Here is a 20,190-nt window from a genome sequence, read left to right on the forward strand (position 1 = left end):
TCATAGTATCTCCTCTGTTGGATGGAAGGAGGTGGAAGGAACTTGGCGGACGAACCTAATCGAAAGGAAGCAGAGAATTCGGGGAGTTGAGGCAACCTTACACGGGCACTCTTCATCCCCTGAGACCATGAAAACGCTGCTGTGGACTTCGAGGACTTCTGAGTGCCAAAGACTGTGTCCTTGCCCTCTTAAAAAAAAATCTCTAGGTCTGATAACCATTGAGAGCCCTCATCAAAGTCTGGACATGCCAGAAAACGTGCTACGACTCTCTCTGCTCTCTTCCAGTCCTGGGCTGGTAGCGAGATCTTCATCATCCACCCCTGGGAACTCGTCTTAGGGTAGGTCGTGGTCTGGCATGACCCCCTCTGAGGGTTCAGAAGTCCTCAAAAAGGACTTGGGCAACGTTTTTCTTTCGACTTTTTCCTGGGCAAAAGATATGTCTCCAGCATTGAAGATCTAGATGGTCTGACCTTCTTGAAAACCTCTAAAGTAGTGATACTACTGTCACGTGGAAGATGTTCCTCCTGAGATGGTAGACGAGAGTCTGGCATAGACTATTCCTCATGGAAAACTCTTGGCTCAGGTGCCAATGAGCCAAAAGATTGGGGGAAGGGGAACCAGCGAGGTTAGCCCTTGCCCTATAAATTCTAACTGAAGTCAGTTTCACCCTTGAAGAATTTGTGACTTCTGGGATTCCTCTCTTTCTCTTCAAGGGGAAGGTAGCCATGGTCCTTTGTCGTGGTCTGAGCAAACAGAGAACTCTTACGGGAGGTTCCCAGAAACCTCCTGAGTACGCGATGACAGAGCGGGTCCGAAAACCTGCATTACTGCCTTGACTATGGCTACCAACCACGACCGTTTGCTGACGCTGGTGGTGTCTGACAGATCCCCTGAAGAAAAGGAAGATGAAGGGTCCCTCTGAGGAATCTTGAGGTCTGAAGTAGGAGTCTTAGCTTGAATTGAATCCTTCTTAGAGGCAGGCAACTTTGGGATCTTGAATTCTTCCAGTTTGCCCCTTTCCTCCTTTCCCGGCAGTCCTGCTGTTGTGTGTTTGTGAGGAGTGGAATGGGGTGACGATGACCTGTGGAGAGGAAGATTACTTCTCCTCAGAGAGAGGATTGCAGTTCTTGGAGATGATCTACCTTTTGCTTATCTTCAGTCTCCTTTTGCACACCTACCTGTGGCCTGGAGGCCTGCTGTGACTTCTTGGAAGTTGGAGGCTGATGCTGTCTGTTCTCTTTCCCACTATGTTTTGGCCGTTAAGTGACCAGAGGATGCTGGAGCGTTGGCAAACACTGATGCGTTGATGAGTGTTTACGCATTGGTGAGTGATGCCATGCTGGCGATTGTTGATGCCGTGGAGCGCATTGACGTATAGGAGAATGCCGATGCATTGGATAGCACTGGCGAGTTCGTGAGCATTGGCGAGCTGATGAGACCTGACGCAGGTGATGAAGGCTGACGCGTTGGAGAGCGTTGAAGCAGTTGCGGTCGGCGACGCGTAGGTGAGTGTTGACGCGTTGGAGAGCGCTGAAGCAGTTGCGGTCGCTGACGCATATGTGAGTGTTGACGCTTGGGCGAATGTTAACAAGCGGTCGGCTCTGGAAAAACCGTAGGCCCCCTACGAGAAGAAGGATGATGTGTTGCTGAAACGCGAGCAGGAAAATGACGTTCTGACGAGACGAGTTGTTGCGGTGAAAGGAGAGAACAGTGTGTGGGAGAACGACGCGTTGGTGAACAGCGGTCGGAGGGAGAACGGTGATCAGGAGAATCATTAGAAGGAAGCGTAGGTGAAATGCGATCAAAGGATCGGTGCGATGGCGATGATCTGCAAGCAAGCGATTGGCGAGCGGTAGGTTGACGAGCAGCTGTACAGGAACCAGAAGACTGATGAACAAGAGAGTGTGAAGAACAGGAGGTCGGTGAGTGGGCGAATGGCGAGTCGGAGGTCTGCGAGCAACTCAACATAGGTCAGGCGACAGGATGTGCCCTTTAAAAGGGCGAACATCCTCTGAAGAAGATCACGAACGATCCTTCAGTGGCGAATCACGAACCAAGGTTCGGTGACGAGCAGCAGAGTCCTCGGAGGAAGGTGAAGGTCCGGAGGCAGGTGAAGGTCCGAAGGCAAGAGAAGATCCGGAGGCAGGTAAAGGTCCGAAGGTAGGCGAAGGTCAAGAACCAGGTGAAGCAGAACAAGAAGACTCCTCCAAAGAGGAGAGCTGCGATGACAAGGTCGATGAACCAAAGCGGTGTTTCTTCACTGATGGTGGAGGAGCACCTCTAAGGCAAAGAAAAGGATAAGAACGGCGGGGTCTACGACCACAATAACGCCCAGTAGAAGCATGAGGATCAGCAAGCAGATCAGCAGTAGCAGCAGGCCTCCGAAGAAGAGTCTCTATGAGTAAACCCCCTCGGGAGGAGGAAACGCTTGCAGGAGAGACATGCCTAGGACTTTGCTCCCCCCTAAAGGTTGGTCAGCATGGGGGAAGCGCAGTCTTCAGCAATGGCGAAAGAAGCAGAGGAAGCAGAAGAGTTGGCTAGCAGGGCAGCAGACGAGTCCTCTGACACCACGACGTCGAAGAGGGCTAGAGGGTCTACCTCCCATGCCGACGAACGCTGCAACTCAGCATCCCATTGCAGCAGCTGCAGTAGAGCTTCCTTGGAAGGAAGGCCGGGCAAACCTGTAGAAGAAGAGACAAAGACAAGGATCCCCCCAGGGGGAGAGGAGGGGCTGCTTCACTATGGGAAGCGACACTGTCTCTCGAGGACCGAGGTTGTCCAAGAGTTAAATGGCCTAAGCTACTGCTCGACGGTCCCCCGGAGGGGACCATTTGAGCAGGAGCTTTGAAGGAAGGTTGAGAAGCAGAAGAACAAGCCCTGGGTTTCTTCTGCTTCGAAGTAACCTTCAAAGGAGAAGAATCCCGTTTGGACTTCTTATTACGCCGGTGCCCGAACCTTTCCCACTAGGAGGCAGACCACTCCCGGCATTTATTACACTTGTTAGATTCACAAAATCGTTGCCCCCTACAGACCGGGCAAAGGTGGTGACGATCAGTGTCCTCTACTGACATAAAGGTACCGCAGGTGGGGCCCTTAGGACCAAGCCAAGTACGCATGGCTGCAGGTAAGCACAGACACACACAAAGTGAATAGAGAAAGACAAAAATATTAATGGTAGTCCAAAAATACGAAGAGGAAAATCAGCAACAACCATTCTCCATCCGAGGCAAAAGCAAAGTGAAGCACAGTCACAAGTGTGTGAGTGAGAGGAGTAGCAAGCTAGACCACCTACCCCCCACCTACTAACTAGCGGGATGGATAGTTAACCCTCGCTAAATTTTAATGGATCGTCCTTTCAGCTTTACCAAAAGTAATACCTCTATAAATAGCGTAGGTTTTTATTCCAGTTACGGAACAATGAAACTAAAGCCTAGAAAATTAAGAAATTCTGACGGACTGAAGGATAGGTATTTAGATGTACAGATCTTCCAGCTTCAGTGAGTGCAAGGAGTCTTCATTCTGATAGCCGACCGCATAGTACTTCCCGTCTACTGGATAACAGACTGCACAGTACTTGCCATCTGCTTTTTGAATGGGAAGATCTGTTACTGGTTCTCTGTCAACTTCTCCACCGACTTCAAGTGAGTTCCTCTTCCTCATGTCTGCTGGGATTCCAAGGCCTTTTGGCTGAAATGTCAGAAAGGTTCTTGCCTTCTGCCTGTTTGGGAACATTGAAATACGAGTCAAATATGACTATACCCAACCAAAGGCCAAACAGGAAACTGCTCAGCTAATTCCGGAAGTTGTTTCCATTGCAGATGACTGAGAATCTGAAAAAAAAACGCACCCCTTGTCTGAAACTTAATCAGATCTATGTTGTTGGCATTACAACTGCTAAAATAATGAACGTGGTAGAGTCAACAAATCGTTTCAGGAATGACCTGATGCAGGAAAGGGACAACGGTGGCTACCTACGTCCCGACCTGTAGTGCTAGGTCTCATAAAAGAACTAGCGCTGGCAACAGGAGCATGAGCTCCTATACCTGGTACCAAAAAAATTCCCAGGGCTATGTATGGTACAGTACTATTACTCCCACAAAACCATGCAGATGAATCATGTAGTTTCAATGCTAGATCGGTCGTCCTGTGCTTCAGTGACCTTATCCTCCTCCTCTTCAATGTGGTAGGAGCACTGGGAAGGAATAGGTAAACTAGTTCCCCAGTGACTCAAGGTAACAATCAGGGTTAAGAATTATATGATTCCCATTCACGGCAGTAAATTGCATATTTCCCAACCCTATGGATTTTATCACAGGGTCTGATTGTTAATACCTATCGTAAGGTTCTGATTGCGACTAACAGTTTTCAGAGTTACGATTATGGCTAGCTAACATAAGTGTTCCACTAGCAATTCTCAAGTTTCCGAATGCGGCAAACAATTGTAAAATTTCAGGTCATCACTACCAATCGTAAGGTTTTTACCACTACTGTACGGATAAGTAAGGTTTCTGACCTCAGCTACCAATCGTAAGTTTTCGGATCACGGCACGCTACCGATTGTAAGTTTCACGAACGCGGCGTGCAGCTAAATCACATGGGGAACACCGAACGTGAAGAACAATCTCGAGACAATTTGTCTTGCAGGGAGCGAACACAACTGGTATGTCCCCTTGGAGATGACACACACAGAGCAGGGCAAAAAGAAACTAGATGCTCATGATGGTAAGACTTCATAGCCTGTACAAGCAATGGTACTTTTTCTTCTTTCATCCTATCATGTAATAAAAGAGCCAGGACAAAGCGGCTACCTAAAGTTATGTAACTTAAAAAGTCACTGAAGAATGTTTAGTGTCCGATCTCATATCGTTGATTCAGTGTAGTGAACACCTGAACTTGGTACCAAAACTTATTCTCGGGGAAGAAAGCATTTCTGGTATATAACCTCTCAACTTGCATACGAAGTGAGAACGTACAGGCCTAGGGTCGTTCTCCAGGGAAGATGTGTTCCCAGCTCGTACTATCCTTCCAATACTTATGCGGGGGGAGATAGGTCAGAGGTGTTTTCGTCACTCGGCTGGTCTGGATACTGGAGTTATTCTGGAACGTACCCCATGAATCATTAATGTGTGAAGTTAATCGTGCAAGTGGGAGATGATTGTGTTTGTGCCAGGTATGTTGTGCGTGGATAATCTTGTGCATGTGCATGCGATTGAGTAAGTAGCAATGCTTGTAAACTTATTGCATCTCATGCACGTGAGTTGACAATGATCATGTTTGTGCTAGCTCTCTTGCACATGGATAATCTCATGTGCTTTGAACTGTTCGTGTGCATAAAGATGTTCAAGATTTAGTTACATATTGTGAGCATGCAGCTGGCCATAATAGTGTATGTGATCATACATACTTTGGAGATTGTTAACTTATATCAGTTTTAGGTCATGCCGGCGATAGTGTTCGTGGGGATGATCGTTCAAGTAGAGACAGAATCAGAAGTGATTGTGATTGTACAGAGCATGGCCGCCCAGATGATCATGTTCTTGGACCTTCATCTCAAAGACACAGTCTCACAGAGGTTGTTGCAGTCTTGCTGGAGGAAAATTGTATGGTGGAAAAATGGGAATGAGGAGCAACCTTATTCATGCAAACATATGAGGAAGGAACCTTTATCTCGTAAGACTGAGCAGACAGGTCGGAAAAATCCACCACCTCAAAAGAAACTCACAACCCCACTGGAAAACTCATCAAGGCAATTGAGCATGGTGAAGGGGGGTCACTAAGAATGTCCCTGGGCAGGAGAGGGACACAGATAGCCTTGTCACATCTAGGGAGAGATTTGGCACAGGAGGCCTGGGCATGAGCCTTAAGGTCTTGTACTTCAACGTATCTTCGTCTACGTAGAGAGAGTTTTGGTACAGTGTTGATCCTCCCACAAAACCATGAAGAGGAACAAGAAGATATCGCAAAGGAATGCTGACCAGTTGTTTGTGACTCGGTGACCTCTTCTTTTTCTTCCTTAGGGTGGCAGCCAGGTCCTCTACAGACTTAGCAAGCGATGAAGGGGTAGGTACAAGAGATGTTACAGGAGACAACCAGGATGTAAGACACTATCAATTGTTGTAGTGTAAGGAATTGCATTATTCAAAGAAAGTCAGAACTGTCGTTTTCTAGCACTTTCTTCCTTGAGAAACTACACAAGAGACCTTAGTTGGAAAGGATTCTTACCAACAATTACACACACATGATGTGACATCTCAGAGCTTGTACCCACGGCAGGAAAGGGAAAAAGGGAACAGGGTTTCTGCTAATGTCCTGATCAGCAGCGTTCATGCTTGGTCTCAAACATACTCCGTACCGAAAATCCTTCCAAGGAGGTGGGTTTTTTGGTACACTGATGCTCCTCCCATAAAACCATGCACAGGGAATGGCATACATCTTGAGCAACTATGACACATTGGTTATCCTTTGCTTCAGTAACTCCTTCCTCCTCCTCTTCTATGATAGCAGTGCTATGAAGGAAAAGGTAATGGGACCAGCAGAACAAGTTCCCTGGTAGCACAAAATTGATGAATACAAGTTTCCTGATTGCTGTACATAATCATAAGGTTCTCGACCTTGGAATGCAGTCGCATGATTACCGCCCTTAGCAAGCAATAGTACGGTCCCCGATTACTGTACACAAGTTTAGAGTTCTAGATTGTGGTAAATGACTGTAGTTATGGATCACTGTAGGCAATTTTAGAGTTCCCAATCGCAGTACACGATTGCAGAATTCCCACTCGAGGAAGATGATCATAGAGTTTCCAATCATGGTAAACGATTGTAAAGTTCCTGATCAAGATAACCAGTTATAAGTTCTGCAATCGTGGCACATGGCCAATCCCATGCCTATGGGAAAATGCCAATAAATGCCTATCATGGAGACCAAGCACAAAACAACTTGTCTCATAGGGAGCGAACACAAGTGCAATGCTCCCCTAAAGACAAAGCACAAAAGGGCAGGGCAGAAGGAAACCTTATGCTTGAACCAGAAAGATCTCATAGCCTTTTTATGCAATGAGAATGGTCCTAGGTTTTTCTTCCGTCATATCGTGTAATGGAAGAGCAAGGACGAAGCAAATGACAAAATTTCAGAGACCTGAAATTCACTGAAGTAGATACAAGAAATGTTTGACCACGTAGCGTCAAAGAAGCATAGTGAATACATGAAGCTTGTAACCAAACGTATTCTTAGGCAAATAACCATTTCCAGTACATTGAGCAACCTCTCAAAATGTACTCTGTATACAACTCACTTAGGTTAGTGAGGGTCTCTTTTCCCCATCAAGAAATGAACCACTTAGCATTGGGTATGATCTTGGTATGTGCTGCCCTCACTTAGTCCAAAATCATCAGAAACAATTAGCTATATTGACCGGACCTGTTTAGATAACATGCAAAATTTTCTGGCGAATGAAGAATTATCAAGTTTTTTCCTTCAAGAAGGCAAATGTGACCCATCATTAAATGGGTGTAGCTTTCTAGGAGGGCACATGCAAAAAGTAGAGCATTCTCAATCTAAATATCGAGTGCCAGATGTAGAGGACACTTAAAGAGCAGAGGTGTGGAGTAGTACTCACCATCAAAAGATTACATGCCAACAGGTGAGCATGCGTGTGTGCAATAGATGCAAGTATGCAATGCGTGTGCAATAGACACATGCATGATAAATGAGTATGAAAAGACATGCACGCACAAGCATGTAAATGATACAAGTTCAATGAATGAGAGCACTCTCTCGAGCAAGTTATGGGGTACTATTAAATCATGATCAGGTAAGGTGGTGCTTCCATAGATGAGCATAATCCAGAACAAGTGAGGTGATGCTGTAGTGGTTTGCGGACTGTGGCCAGAGGTAGCACCCAAACTGCTTAGTGTCCGAATGCCGACAACAACCCAACGTTCACTACACAAAAAATATACAACGGTGGAATACCCAAAAATCTAGGTAACAGGTCAAGAGAATGGAGCACTGGGCACCACCCCTTGATTTATACTGGGCAAGGGGACCCAGCTAGAATCTTACTTCCTTCTCAAATTCCCTTTCCTTGGGCTAGCTGGATTACAGTAACACGTAAGATGACCGTTGATTCATTTCTGAGAAGTTAGTAGAATTTGTATATACAGTAGCTCTATCTACTTTAGGTAAGATGGTTTCAAGCTCAAGTAAAAATGTCAGAACATTAGGTGCAGGGAATATTATAATTTTTTTTTAAATCTGACAACAGGGTACAGTGTGGGAGGGAAAAAATTATGATAAATAAATTATTAGAAAGATTAAAAAAAAACAACTTCTACTAAGAAAAAAAAAATGGCTGAGAAGGGGACACCATAGTAAAAGGAACTGGAATGAAATGCTGTCTTCATAAAAACAAGAAAATTATTTATTTGAAACGAAACAAAATAAACATCTACAGTATATCATTCCAGATAACTTCTCAACGCTATACTACTTACATCTACATGTTTTAGTACATGACATTTTAACTGGGAATGTTGTTCTACTAACTAAATAACACATGCCTAATGAACGACAGCGCCCATGGCGCCTCCGGTAACAGGCCTAGCTCCTAATCACAATAAATTACTCTAATTTCACTGTGAGACAGGAGCTAAATTACACACATTGTAAAGAATCAATACTCAACTTTCCAGAGGCGAAAGAAGCTGAAGATTGCATAATAATCCTTGAAAATCGATCAAAAATGTCAGATCAACAGGGAACACCACCGTGGGAAATCGCTACAGAATTAGGAATGTCCGCCATCTTGGATATGGCGCTGTTGTGATACTCAATAGTAGTATGGGAACTAGGGTAACCTTGATACGGCTCCCCTTCTAATTCTGCCATTTTCCCCCTCGAAGCATAAACGCTATTCGGGGTGCAGATTGCTATGTGGTGTGTCAAGAATAAGTCCCCTGATATTATGCGATATCCTTGAGAGAAATTTACAATTCTGGAGACCTAAAGGTAAATTCTCTGGGAATATCACTGTAGTCAAATATCCCTAAGAAGCTACTCTTAGGAACCTTCCATCAGGACGACATGGCTTGAGCCCAAAAATGCATTTGTTTACATCCCTTCCACGAACTGTTTACTACTTATCACAAATAAAAACCACTCATTTTTGTGTTATTCAGACTAACAACACAGTAGCATACTTCTAGTTAAAAGGCAAGATAATATGAATACAGAGCAGCATCACAGACCACTACACACTCGTAACAGGCAATGATCAACATTCATCTTTCCTATGTATTTAGCAGAATATACAGGTTCAGTGCTTAGTTTAAATTCTCTAGAGAATACCTTAATCTTCTCTCCCTACTACGTGTAGGGGGCTGCTGTCAATACCCGTTAAAAAAATAATAACGGATTAAAGCATTTGGGAAGGGGGGGGGGGGGGCACAAAGGGATATATAGATTAAGTGTTTCATAACATTACAGTATATAATAAAAAAAAAAATATTTACTCCATACCCACAAACCATTTAACTTTCTTAGACACAAACCATCCATTATTTCAATGCTGCTTAAAGAGCATGTGATCACAAGCCGATGACATGGCACTCCGTGTGAACATTCGTAGTGGCACTCAAGTAGGAGAGCACACTTGAGAACAGGATAGATAACATTCCCATAGGAGTGTGCAATCGCAAACAAGTGAGATGGCGCAATCACAAACAGGCGAGATGGAGCTCTCACGAATGCGTACGATCATGAACAGGTGAGATGGTGCTAACGTAGGAGTGAGCGAGCACATAAAAGTGCTCTTATAGGCACGCGAACAGGTGAGATGGTGCTCCTGTAAGAGCATGCAATTGCAAACTGGTGAGATGGGGATCATCAACAGAAGAGGTGGTACGTAGTAGCGCGTAATTTCCTTTTTATTTCTTTGTCCTCGGTGAAGAATTAGGAAACGGAAGAGAAACAGTCTAAAAGGCCTAATCATCGAAAAAGGGAAAAAAGGACAGCATCATTTTTTTCCTCTGACCGGCAGTGTGCTCCAAGTCCAGTGAATGTGTAGATCTGCTGTAAGGGCTAAGAGATGAGGGTGAAGAAGAGGTGGATGAGCAACTTGAAGTTCTCCTTCTATTGACAATGTGCAACAACATTTCATTCCTAAGTTAAGATGCCATCGTTATAACTGCTACACATTAGCAAGAAAATAAACAGCAACAGGAACAAAAAGTGTATATCAGCAAGTTACACAGAAACTGTCAGTGAGCTACAGTTATCCTGAAAACTACAAAACCTTTTGTCTTCCTTAAATTTCCTTAAACAAAGGAAATTACTAACTATAAACTAGAAAAAAAAAATTAAAACAGCCACTTCACGCCACCAGCATTACATCTATATTCTCTGGTGGCTGGAAACAAAGTGGCTACTCAGCATACTGGGTGGGGAGCAGGGCTTAAACCCCAAGTGCCAGTAACTACCAAAATCTAGCTATAAATTTGTTTTATGTGTAGGAACAGTAACAATAATATGTTATTTTCATTAGTAAAATAAATTTTTGAATATACTTACCCGGTGATCATATAGCTGTCAGCTCTGCTGCCCGACAGAAAAACCTAAGGACAAAATACGCCAGCGATCGCTATACAGGTGGGGGTGTACATCAACAGCGCCATCTGTCGAGCAGGTACTCAAGTACTCCATGTCAACACAGAACCAATTTTCTCCTCTGCCCACTGGGTCTCTATTGGGGAGGAAGGGAGGGTCCTTTAATTTATGATCACCGGGTAAGTATATTCAAAAATTTATTTTACTAATGAAAATAACATTTTTCAATATTAAACTTAGCCGGTGATCATATAGCTGATTCACACCCAGGGGGGTGGGTAGAGACCAGCATAATATGTTAACATTAAGAGCTAAGTATTTTGTATTTCATTTTAGCAGTTATTATAAATAACAAACATAAAATTAATAAGTACCTGGTAAGGAAGTCGACTTGAACAATTACTCTGCCTTTTTAAGTACGTCTTCCTTACTGAGCCTCGCGATCCTCATAGGATGCTGAGCGACTCCTAGGAGCTGAAGTATGAAGGGTTGCAACCCATACTAAAGGACCTCATCAAAACCTCTAATCTAGGCGCTTCTCAAGAAATGACTTTGACCACCCGCCAAATCAAGTAGGATGCGAAAGGCTTCTTAGCCTTCCGGACAACCCAAAAACAATAATAAAACATTTCAAGAGAAAGATTAAAAAAGGTTATGGAATTAGGGAATTGTAGTGGTTGAGCCCTCACCCACTACTGCACTCGTTGCTACGAATGGTCCCAGAGTGTAGCAGTTCTCGTAAAGAGACTGGACATTCTTAAGATAAAAAGACGCGAACACTGATTTGCTTTTCCAATAGGTTGCGTCGAATATACTTTGCAGAGATCTATTTTGTTTAAAGGTCACAGAAGTTGTGACAGGTCTAACTTCGTGTGTCCTTACCTTCAGCAAAGCTTGGTCTTCCTCATTCAGATGGGAATGAGCTTCTCGTATTAACAGTCTGATAAAATAGGATAAAGCATTCTTTGACATAGGCAAAGATGGATTCTTAACTGAACACCATAAAGCTTCAGACGGGCCTCGTAAAGGTTTTTAAATAGAACTTAAGAGCTCTTACAGGACATAAGACTCTTTCTAGTTCATTTCCAACCATACGATAAGTTTGGAATATCGAACGATATTGGTCAAGGCCGAGAAGGCAGCTCGTGTTTGGCTAGAAAACCAAGTTGTAGAACATGTAGCCGTTTCGGATGAGAATCCGATGTTCTTGCAGAAGGCATGAATCTCACTGACTCTTTTAGCTGTGGCTAAGCATATCGAGTCTTAAAGGTGAGATCTTTCAGGGAGGCTGATTGTAGCGGTTCGAACCTGTCTGACATAAGGAATCTTAGTACCACGTCTAAATTCCAACCAGGTGTAACCAAACGACGCTCCTTCGTGGTCTCAAAAGACTTAAGGAGGTCCTGTAGATCTTTATTGTTGGAAAGATCTAAGCCTCTGTGACGGAAGACTGATGTCAACATGCTTCTGTAACCCTTGATAGTGGGAGCTGAAAGAGATCGTTCTTTCCTCAGATATAAGAGAAAGTCAGCTATTTGAGTTACAGAGGTACTGGTCGAGGATACGGATACTGACTTGCACCAGTTTCGGAAGATTTCCCACTTCGATTGGTAGACTCTGAGGGTGGATGTTCTCCTTGCTCTAGCAATCGCTCTGGTTGCCTCATTCGAAAAGCCTCTAGCTCTCAAGAGTCTTTCGATAGTCTGAAGGCAGTCAGACGAAGAGCGTGGAGGCCTTGGTGTACCTTCTTTACGCGTGGCTGACGTAGAAGGTCCACCCTTAGGGGAAGTGTTCTGGGAACGTCTACTAGCCATCGAAGTACCTCGGTGAGCCATTCTCTCGCGGGCCAGAGGGAAGCAACTAGCGTCAACCTTGTCCCTTCGTGAGAGGCGAACTTCTGCAGTACCTTGTTGACAATCTTGAACGGAGGGAATGCATATAGATCTAGATGTGACCAATCAAGTAGAAAGGCATCTATATGAACTGCTGCTGGGTCCGGGATTGGTGAGCAAAATATTGGGAGCCTCTTGGTCATCGAGGTTGCGAAGAGATCTATGGTTGGCTGGCCCCAGGTGGCCCAAAGTCTCTTGCATACATCCTTGTGGAGGGTCCATTCTGTTGGAATTATTTGTCCCTTCCGACTGAGACAATCTGCCATGACATTCAAGTTGCCTTGGATGAACCTCGTTACTAGTGAAATGTCTAGACCTTTTGACCAGGTGAGGAGGTCCCTTGCGATCTCGTACCATGTCAGAGAGTAGGTCCCTCCTTGCTTGGAGATGTACGCCAAAGCCGTGGTGTTGTCCGAGTTCACCTCCACCACTTTGCCTTGAAGGAGAGACCTGAAGCTTTTCCAGGTCAGACGTACTGCCAGTAGCTTCTTGCAGTTGAAATGCATTGTCCTTTGACTCGAGTTCCATAATCCCGAGCATTCCCTACCGTCTAATGTCGCACCCCAGCCTACGTCCGATGCGTCCGAGAAGAGAACGTGGTTGGGAGTCTGAACAGTCAGGGGAAGACCCTCTCTAAGGTTGATATAGTCCTTTCACCAAATCAGACCAGACTTTATCTTTCCGGAAACCGGGATCGAGACCGCTTCTAGCGTCTTGTCCTTTTTCCAGTGAAAAGCTAGATGGTATAGAAGAGGACGGAGGTGTAGTCTTCCTAGTGACACAAATTGATCCACGGATGACAGTGTCCCTACCAGACTCATCCACAGCCTGACTGGGCAGCGTTCCTTCTTCAGCATCTTCTGGATGGATAGCAGGGCTGGGGGTTGATCGTCTTGTTCAGCAACGTCCTCATCAGAGGGTTCCTCATCTGAAACTGATGAGGAAACGGCAACGGAGTGGGCAACGTCTGACTCGCTGAATCCGGTCGCACTGGTGGATGCGTGACGGAGCCGGACGCAATATCATGGCACTACTGCACAGTCTGTGAACTGTCAACAACCATGGTTGCGCGAGGAAGTACAGCGTCAACCCGAAACTGTCTAGACTGTCTGGGTTGTGCAGTCAACACCCTACCGGGTTGCTGAGGTTGACGCACTGCGTCACAACAAGTCACCTCTGCTGGTTGTTGAACGTCTTCCTAGTGACACACTGAACGTCAACAACCACCTCCGAGCGTCGCTTAACGTCAACGTGCGACTGGCAACCCACACTGGGTCGCATCGGTGGAGGAACCACCTCAACTGGCAGACGCGAGTAGGATCCCTCAGCGTCAACATGGCGCACAACCAACCGGTAGGAAGGTTGTTGGCCAGAAGGTTCTTCTCCGTATTTAAGTCCTCTATCAAGGACACAAGCTTGGACTGCATGTCTTGCAGCAAAGCCCATTTAGGGTCTATGGGAGCAGGAGTGGCAACAGACGGGGTTAGCGACTGAGGCGGAACCATTTACCATCCCTGGAAGCCTTGTTATGTGTACATAATAGTACAGCAAAACTTCAAAGGCTCGACAAAAGTTGAGAAGTTGACCTGTAAACAACTGGAGCGTCTCCTGGCTAGGCGCCAGGGCGAGTCTACCAGAATTGAGAAGTCTACCTGGGCAGAGGCATGAACTCCCAAGCCGAGAACTTCTCTCGTGTACTATCAGACTCTCGCTCTATAAGCCAGTTTAAAAGAAGGGAAATCAAAGGCTGTATCCCTAAAACTCCTCCTGGTGCAAAACCAGTCGCCTAGCCAACGTAACGCTCTCTAGGAGAGCGAGAGAGCACTAGCTTAACAACAACGGCTTCGAAGTAGCTAGGCCTAGTGTAAGTTCTGACGTGAGGCGAACGAGGAGCAGCAGTTACAAGATCCGGACGAAGATCCTTAAAAAATCATCATGATTTAATTAAAGTCCATAGGAGGCTAAGCAGCTTAAGGCTCCTCTCCAAATGACAGAGTCCTCAAAGGAATATCAGTAGGAGGGAGAACAGCACTTTCTCATCTACAGGAACCTTGTCCGAGAAAAGCTAGGTATCTCAGTGAGGGTCTCACTGGTGCATTAGCAGCAGACCAGAAGGCAACGTTCTGTAACTGCCTGACAGTCTGTGAACTGCCAAAAACTGAACTGTCAACCACAACAGGTGCGTGAGGACATACAGCACTGGTGCATTAGTAGCAGACCAGAAGGCAATGTCATGTAACTGCTTGACAGTCTGTGAGCTGGCAACAACCATAGCTGTGTGGGGAAGCAAAGCCGCTACTCCTGACTGACTAGTCTGCTGCGGGAGAGTAGCGGTAACCACAGTGGGTTGCGGAGGTTGACGCACAGTGTCAAAACAAAGCAACTTAACTCCACCCTCCTGTTGTTGTGGCAACTCGCGAACGTCAACGGAGGGTAGCGTGCGTCTGTGAACGTCAACGTGCGGCTGGCAGGGTACACTGCGCATGGGAGGTGGAACTCTCACAAGCGGAGTGCGGGAGCAGGTAGCGTCAGTGGCTACTGTACGCACAACCGTGGTTGGTTGTAGGCTAACGGGTGCAGCGTCAACCTACTCCGCACGATACTCCTGCATAAAAGATGCTAACTGTGTCTGCATAGACTGTAGCAAAGACCACTTAGGGTCTACAGTAGCAGGTGCGGCAACAGACGGTGTTACTGCCTGTTGCGGTACCGCTTTGCCTCTCTTAGGAGGTGAGCAGTCGTCGGAAGACTGCAGCGAGTCCGAACTGACCCAGTGGCTACACCTGGGCCGTTGGACTTGCGCGGATGGGACCGACTTGCACTTAATAAGCTGCGAGACCTTGGTCCAAGGTTTCTTACGAGAAACCTCTTCCGCAGACGAGAAGTAAATGGGCTCTCTCGTCTTTGTGTGGGTGGATACGCCCGAAACCACGGAGGGAAAACGTCTGTTCGTTGATCAAGGCCTGACGAACCCATAAGTCGTTCGACATTACTTCTCCCCTGGGCTTGGGAGCTTGCAAGAGGTCCCGGACTAGGTGAACGACAGGCACGAACAGACGAACCCTCGGACGCAACACTGTAACACTTTGCGCATATCATTTTATCACTTCGATTTTCTGTTTTGCACTTATTACACTGAAATCGAAACTTTTACTGATTTCTACCTGAAACACGCAATTCTACCCTTCATTAAAAGGTAGTAATTGCGAAAACAGTCGTATAATGCAGCTCATTAATACTAGCAAAAACAGAAAACATAAAGATAAAGAATTCAGTGGCTGGGAAAGAGACTAAACACTAGTTCAATTAAACTACGTTTACAATCTCTCACCGCACATAGCCTGGGGACAAGAATAAAACCCTAGAAACGTTTTACCTTCTTCCCCGTACAGCGACTAGGGAGGAGAGTGACACGAGAACAACGTTACCCGCTTGAACGGAACGTTTTTTCTCCTCTCTCTCCCTCCGTCTCTATCTCTCTCTCTCTTTCTCTCTTGATTTCGCACCTGAGAGAAGAGCCCAATTATGTATCGTCAAAAAAACATGTTATATGGCTAAAGGAAAAAACTGAAAGGTTTTCCAAATAAAAAGTTCCTTTAATTTAGAATTTAAACCATTTAAGTTAAGAAAGAATGAACGAAACGTCAGAATCGATTTACTCTTACTGCAAAGTGAAACCGTGATACACTCTCTCTCTATCGTAACGATAGAGCACATGTTGAACGTCCTGAACGTCAACATCTGCGTAGTCTAAAAAAAACTAAACGTTAGTTCATCTTTGAAAACAGTACGAAGACTATCAAAGAAATTCTTTCATAAAACATTAAATTTTAAAAGTTTTAAATTCTTTAAAGGCTAAATACGATATAACGGGCTCAACGTTGATTAACTTCGGTTCCAAGTTAGGACCGCCTACTATCAGGAAAGGTCGCAAATAAACAAAACATAAAAATTTCTTTTTATATGTTTATAATAAATGGAAAGTTAATCGAAGAGGCCTAATAAAGGCGGAGAGATATAAAATATATAGATCTATAACGTGTTAAGCAAAATTACTAAAAACCTAAACACACTTCCGTCTAAGGGAAGGGTCGGCCATTTAAAAGTGAAAGAGAGTCCATACTCTCTTAGTCACCATAATTAAATCTATCCAAAACGAGTTCAAGTTTTGAGATGAAGATAAAACCCCTGCATAGCGAAAGCTCAAAACTAGAATAGTGTACTTCACCAAATAGTTGTGAAAACAAATCCAGTTAGTAACAGCGTATTTTAGTAGGTCTTGCCAGTGGCACGACAGAGAGAAAATTGGTTCTGTGTTGACATGGAGTACTTGAGTACCTGCTCGACAGATGGCGCTGTTGATGAACACCCCCACCTGTATAGCGATCGCTGGCGTATTTTGTCCTTAGGTTTTTCTGTCGGGCAGCAGAGCTGACAGCTATATGATCACCGGCTAAGTTTAATATTGAAAAATAAATAATAATAGAATAATAATGCCATATTCTTAGTACCTTGTAATGTGCATCAGCAAGGGAAGGTTGCGCAGGCATAACATCCTACACAGTATCACAATCTATGAGAGAAGGTAATAGCGCCTAGTGCCACGGTTTGGCTCACAACATCAAACTTAACTTCATAAAGATTCAAAGGAACTATAATTTATGAATAAAATCAATAACATCAATGTCAATAAAAACACATGAATAATAAAGAAAACTCACTTGTGTGCTATCTGCAAAATGGGGAAAACACCTATAAAATGTGAAGTATTTGTAAAATACAATTAGATATACTGATATTACTGTAACTTGGTACTAGCTTATGAAAAACCAAATCTATAAAAGATACAAAATTAAAAAATCTAAGGCGAGGACTAACAAACCTGTTGGTGAAATCTTACCTGCAAGTCCAATAAACAGTGCCAAGCCAAGCATTGCAAAGAAAACTATGAAGACCATGACAAACTCCCTTTTGTGCATTGTGTACAGTCGCATCTGTACAGACCTGTTAAAAATGATAAACAAGGGTCAATCAGATCAATAACAAATTTCTACAATATACAGTTCAGTAACTGGAATTGCTTGAAATACAGATACCTTGTACTATTATTTACAATTACTGTACACTGTACAGTATTACAAAATCCATAACAAATAAAAACTACTCAACTAAGTGATTAGTTAAATATAATAAAATGAGACTCATACTCATGTTCAAATTCAGTAAAGCTTGTAAAGTACAGTAGAGGTTACCATTTGTAAACTACATTCAGATTCAATAAAGATAGTAAAGTACAGTACAGTATACCTTTCATAATATACAAGTACAGTACTTTTGAATAAGTGTAAAAAGTAATCTCATTTTCACTTATGGAAATTTTGATATAATGTACATGTACTATATATTACATCCATAAGTGGGCTACATCAACCCAATAGCAGATTCATTTTTGAAAATTTAGACTTGCATCCACTGTCATACAACATAGTCTATATAAAAAATATAACATTTGTAGGAACATTTTATGTCTTCAGACCCCTTTTAATATCTTAAATGAACTTTCTGTAGTATTTACATTCCACAAGGAAACTTCACCAAGTCTTTAAACAAACTCCTCAGTTTCTGCTACTTCCAAAGACTGACATTTAGGCATCCAGTTTACCACACCATATAAAATCTCCAGTTACTATCACACACCCACTTTAGACTAAACAAGGGTTGGCTATTATTACTGAAATCCTAGCAATAGCAATACATATGAAAAATTTGGAAATAATTTTGATTTTTTCTAACCATACAAACCTGAAGATCTTTACTTAGGAGATATATTTTGCCGACAGCTAAAACCAGCCAAAAGACTACCCATCGTCAGTTAATGGTTAGTAGGACCGGACTAACCACCACACCCACACATGCAGTAGCCAAACAAGCCACTTTGCAACTGCATGCAGGACTTTTGGGGGTAGGTGATAGCGTACCAGTACTGTATGTGTAAAGAGCTTCAGGTTTGTATGGTTGGGAAAAATCAAAAATTTTAAGTAATTTGTATTTTTCCTAACAGTACTTACCTCGAACTACTTTCTTAGGAGTATCTGGGATCTCCTCCCATCCGACCAGAGTTTTGTGTAGTTTACCCTAAACCCATTTTCTATGAGGGGTAACCTCAGGAGGAGTGATACGCGCCCTGAGGCTAACCCCGGTTCAGAGAGCATGCTTGCTCAAGTCTCGACCTCCAGTAAGTTCTTGGTTGCAAAGGTCTCTAAGATTACCAGGGGACACTCGGGGAAGGCAGGGTGGGCCATTACCCGAAAGTAGTTCGAGGTAAGTACTGTTAGGAAAAATACAAATTACTTAAAATTTGTGATTTGTTCCAACACGAAGTACTTACCTCGAACTACTTTCTTAGGAGACTTATACTTTAGGAGGCGGGCGTGGCCCTAAAAAGTTCTTGAGACCGTGCTGAGGAATATCCAGAGACCTAGAAAGTGGGCTAGGTCGTGTTGACCCCATAGAAAACGATTGAAAGGAAACTACACAAAAACCCATCTTAGTGTCTAAGAAACTCACCTGTGCAAGAAATCCTAGGGGACATGTCTTCCTCTTGTTGAGGTACTCGTCTCTGGCTCAGGGCCCTCACAGAGCCCACTTGAAGCGGAAAAAGGGAAAGAAGGTACAAGGGGGTTTAAGGAACAAACCTGTGTCTCTTGTGCTTGTTACCCGCGGTTATCACTGAGGCTATGCCTTTAAACCGTTTGGAGCGCGGAAACGACGGTACCTATCGAGAACCCGTCCAGGGATCTTCTTGAATAGTCCTTCAAATAGTGAGCTGTGAAGGTAGACTGGTTGGCCCAGGTGCCTGCCCTTAGGATATGGCTCACTGCCATATTTTTCTCGAAGGCCAATGTAGTACTCAGGCCCCTAATGTCATGGGGCTTGGGTTTCCCCGGCAGGGGGATTCCCGCCTTACTGTAGGCCCTGATGATGACCTGCCGCAACCAGAAGGAGATGGTATTCTTCGAGACTGGCTTCTTCACGAGGCCTGTGGAAACACAAAAAGACTTTTGATCCCGGGCCGGAATCTTGCTGTCCTTTCCAAGTATTTCCTCACTGCCCTGACAGGGCATAGGCGCAAATCCTTCATGTTGTCCGACCGGGGGATTGCCGGAATTGAGAAACCCTCAAACCTGGGGTCTCATACGGCAGGATTCTGGGTCTTAGCTACGAAGGAAGGGACAAACTTGAACGTGACTTCTCGCCAACCTTTCGAGTGAGCCACTTCGTAGGACCGACCATGAATCTCGCCTACCCGTTTAGCTGATGCTAACGCCAGCAAGAAAACTGTCTGAGAGTGAGATCCTTGTCCACGATGTCTTTCAGGGGCTTGAACGGAGGTTCGGATAACATTTTCAGGACCCTTGCTACGTCCCATTATGGCACCTTCACAGCTTGGGGGGGAAGGGCATGATTGCTCAAAGCTCTTAATGAGCATTGAGATATGTCTGGAGTTATCCAGGTCTATGCCTTTCAGGAGAAAAAATTGGCCCAGAGCAGCGTGGACTCCCTTGATGGCTGGAATGAACATGTTGACCACGTCCCTGAGGTAAACTAGGAAGTCCGCTAGTGGGATGGAGGCCTTCAGGGGCCTGATGTTCCTAGTGGCGCACCATTTGGTAAAGGTGGCCCACTTAGCCTGGT

The 20,190-nt window shown here is 44.5% G+C and overlaps 1 protein-coding gene across 3 annotated transcripts in view; it reads right to left on the reverse strand.

The window, feature by feature from the left end:
* LOC137654537 (transmembrane protein 181) overlaps window positions 1–20,190 on the reverse strand; it is a 198,601-nt gene that overhangs the window by 164,182 nt on the left and 14,229 nt on the right. For all 3 annotated transcript variants that reach the window (XM_068388251.1, XM_068388252.1, XM_068388253.1), the window contains exon 2: window positions 17,396–17,499. In XM_068388251.1, the coding sequence (XP_068244352.1) occupies window positions 17,396–17,499 (104 nt within the window). The remainder of the gene's footprint in view (window positions 1–17,395; window positions 17,500–20,190) is intronic.

The sequence above is a fragment of the Palaemon carinicauda genome, chromosome 15, assembly GCF_036898095.1.
Source record: "Palaemon carinicauda isolate YSFRI2023 chromosome 15, ASM3689809v2, whole genome shotgun sequence".
Taxonomy (NCBI): Eukaryota; Metazoa; Arthropoda; class Malacostraca; order Decapoda; family Palaemonidae; genus Palaemon; species Palaemon carinicauda.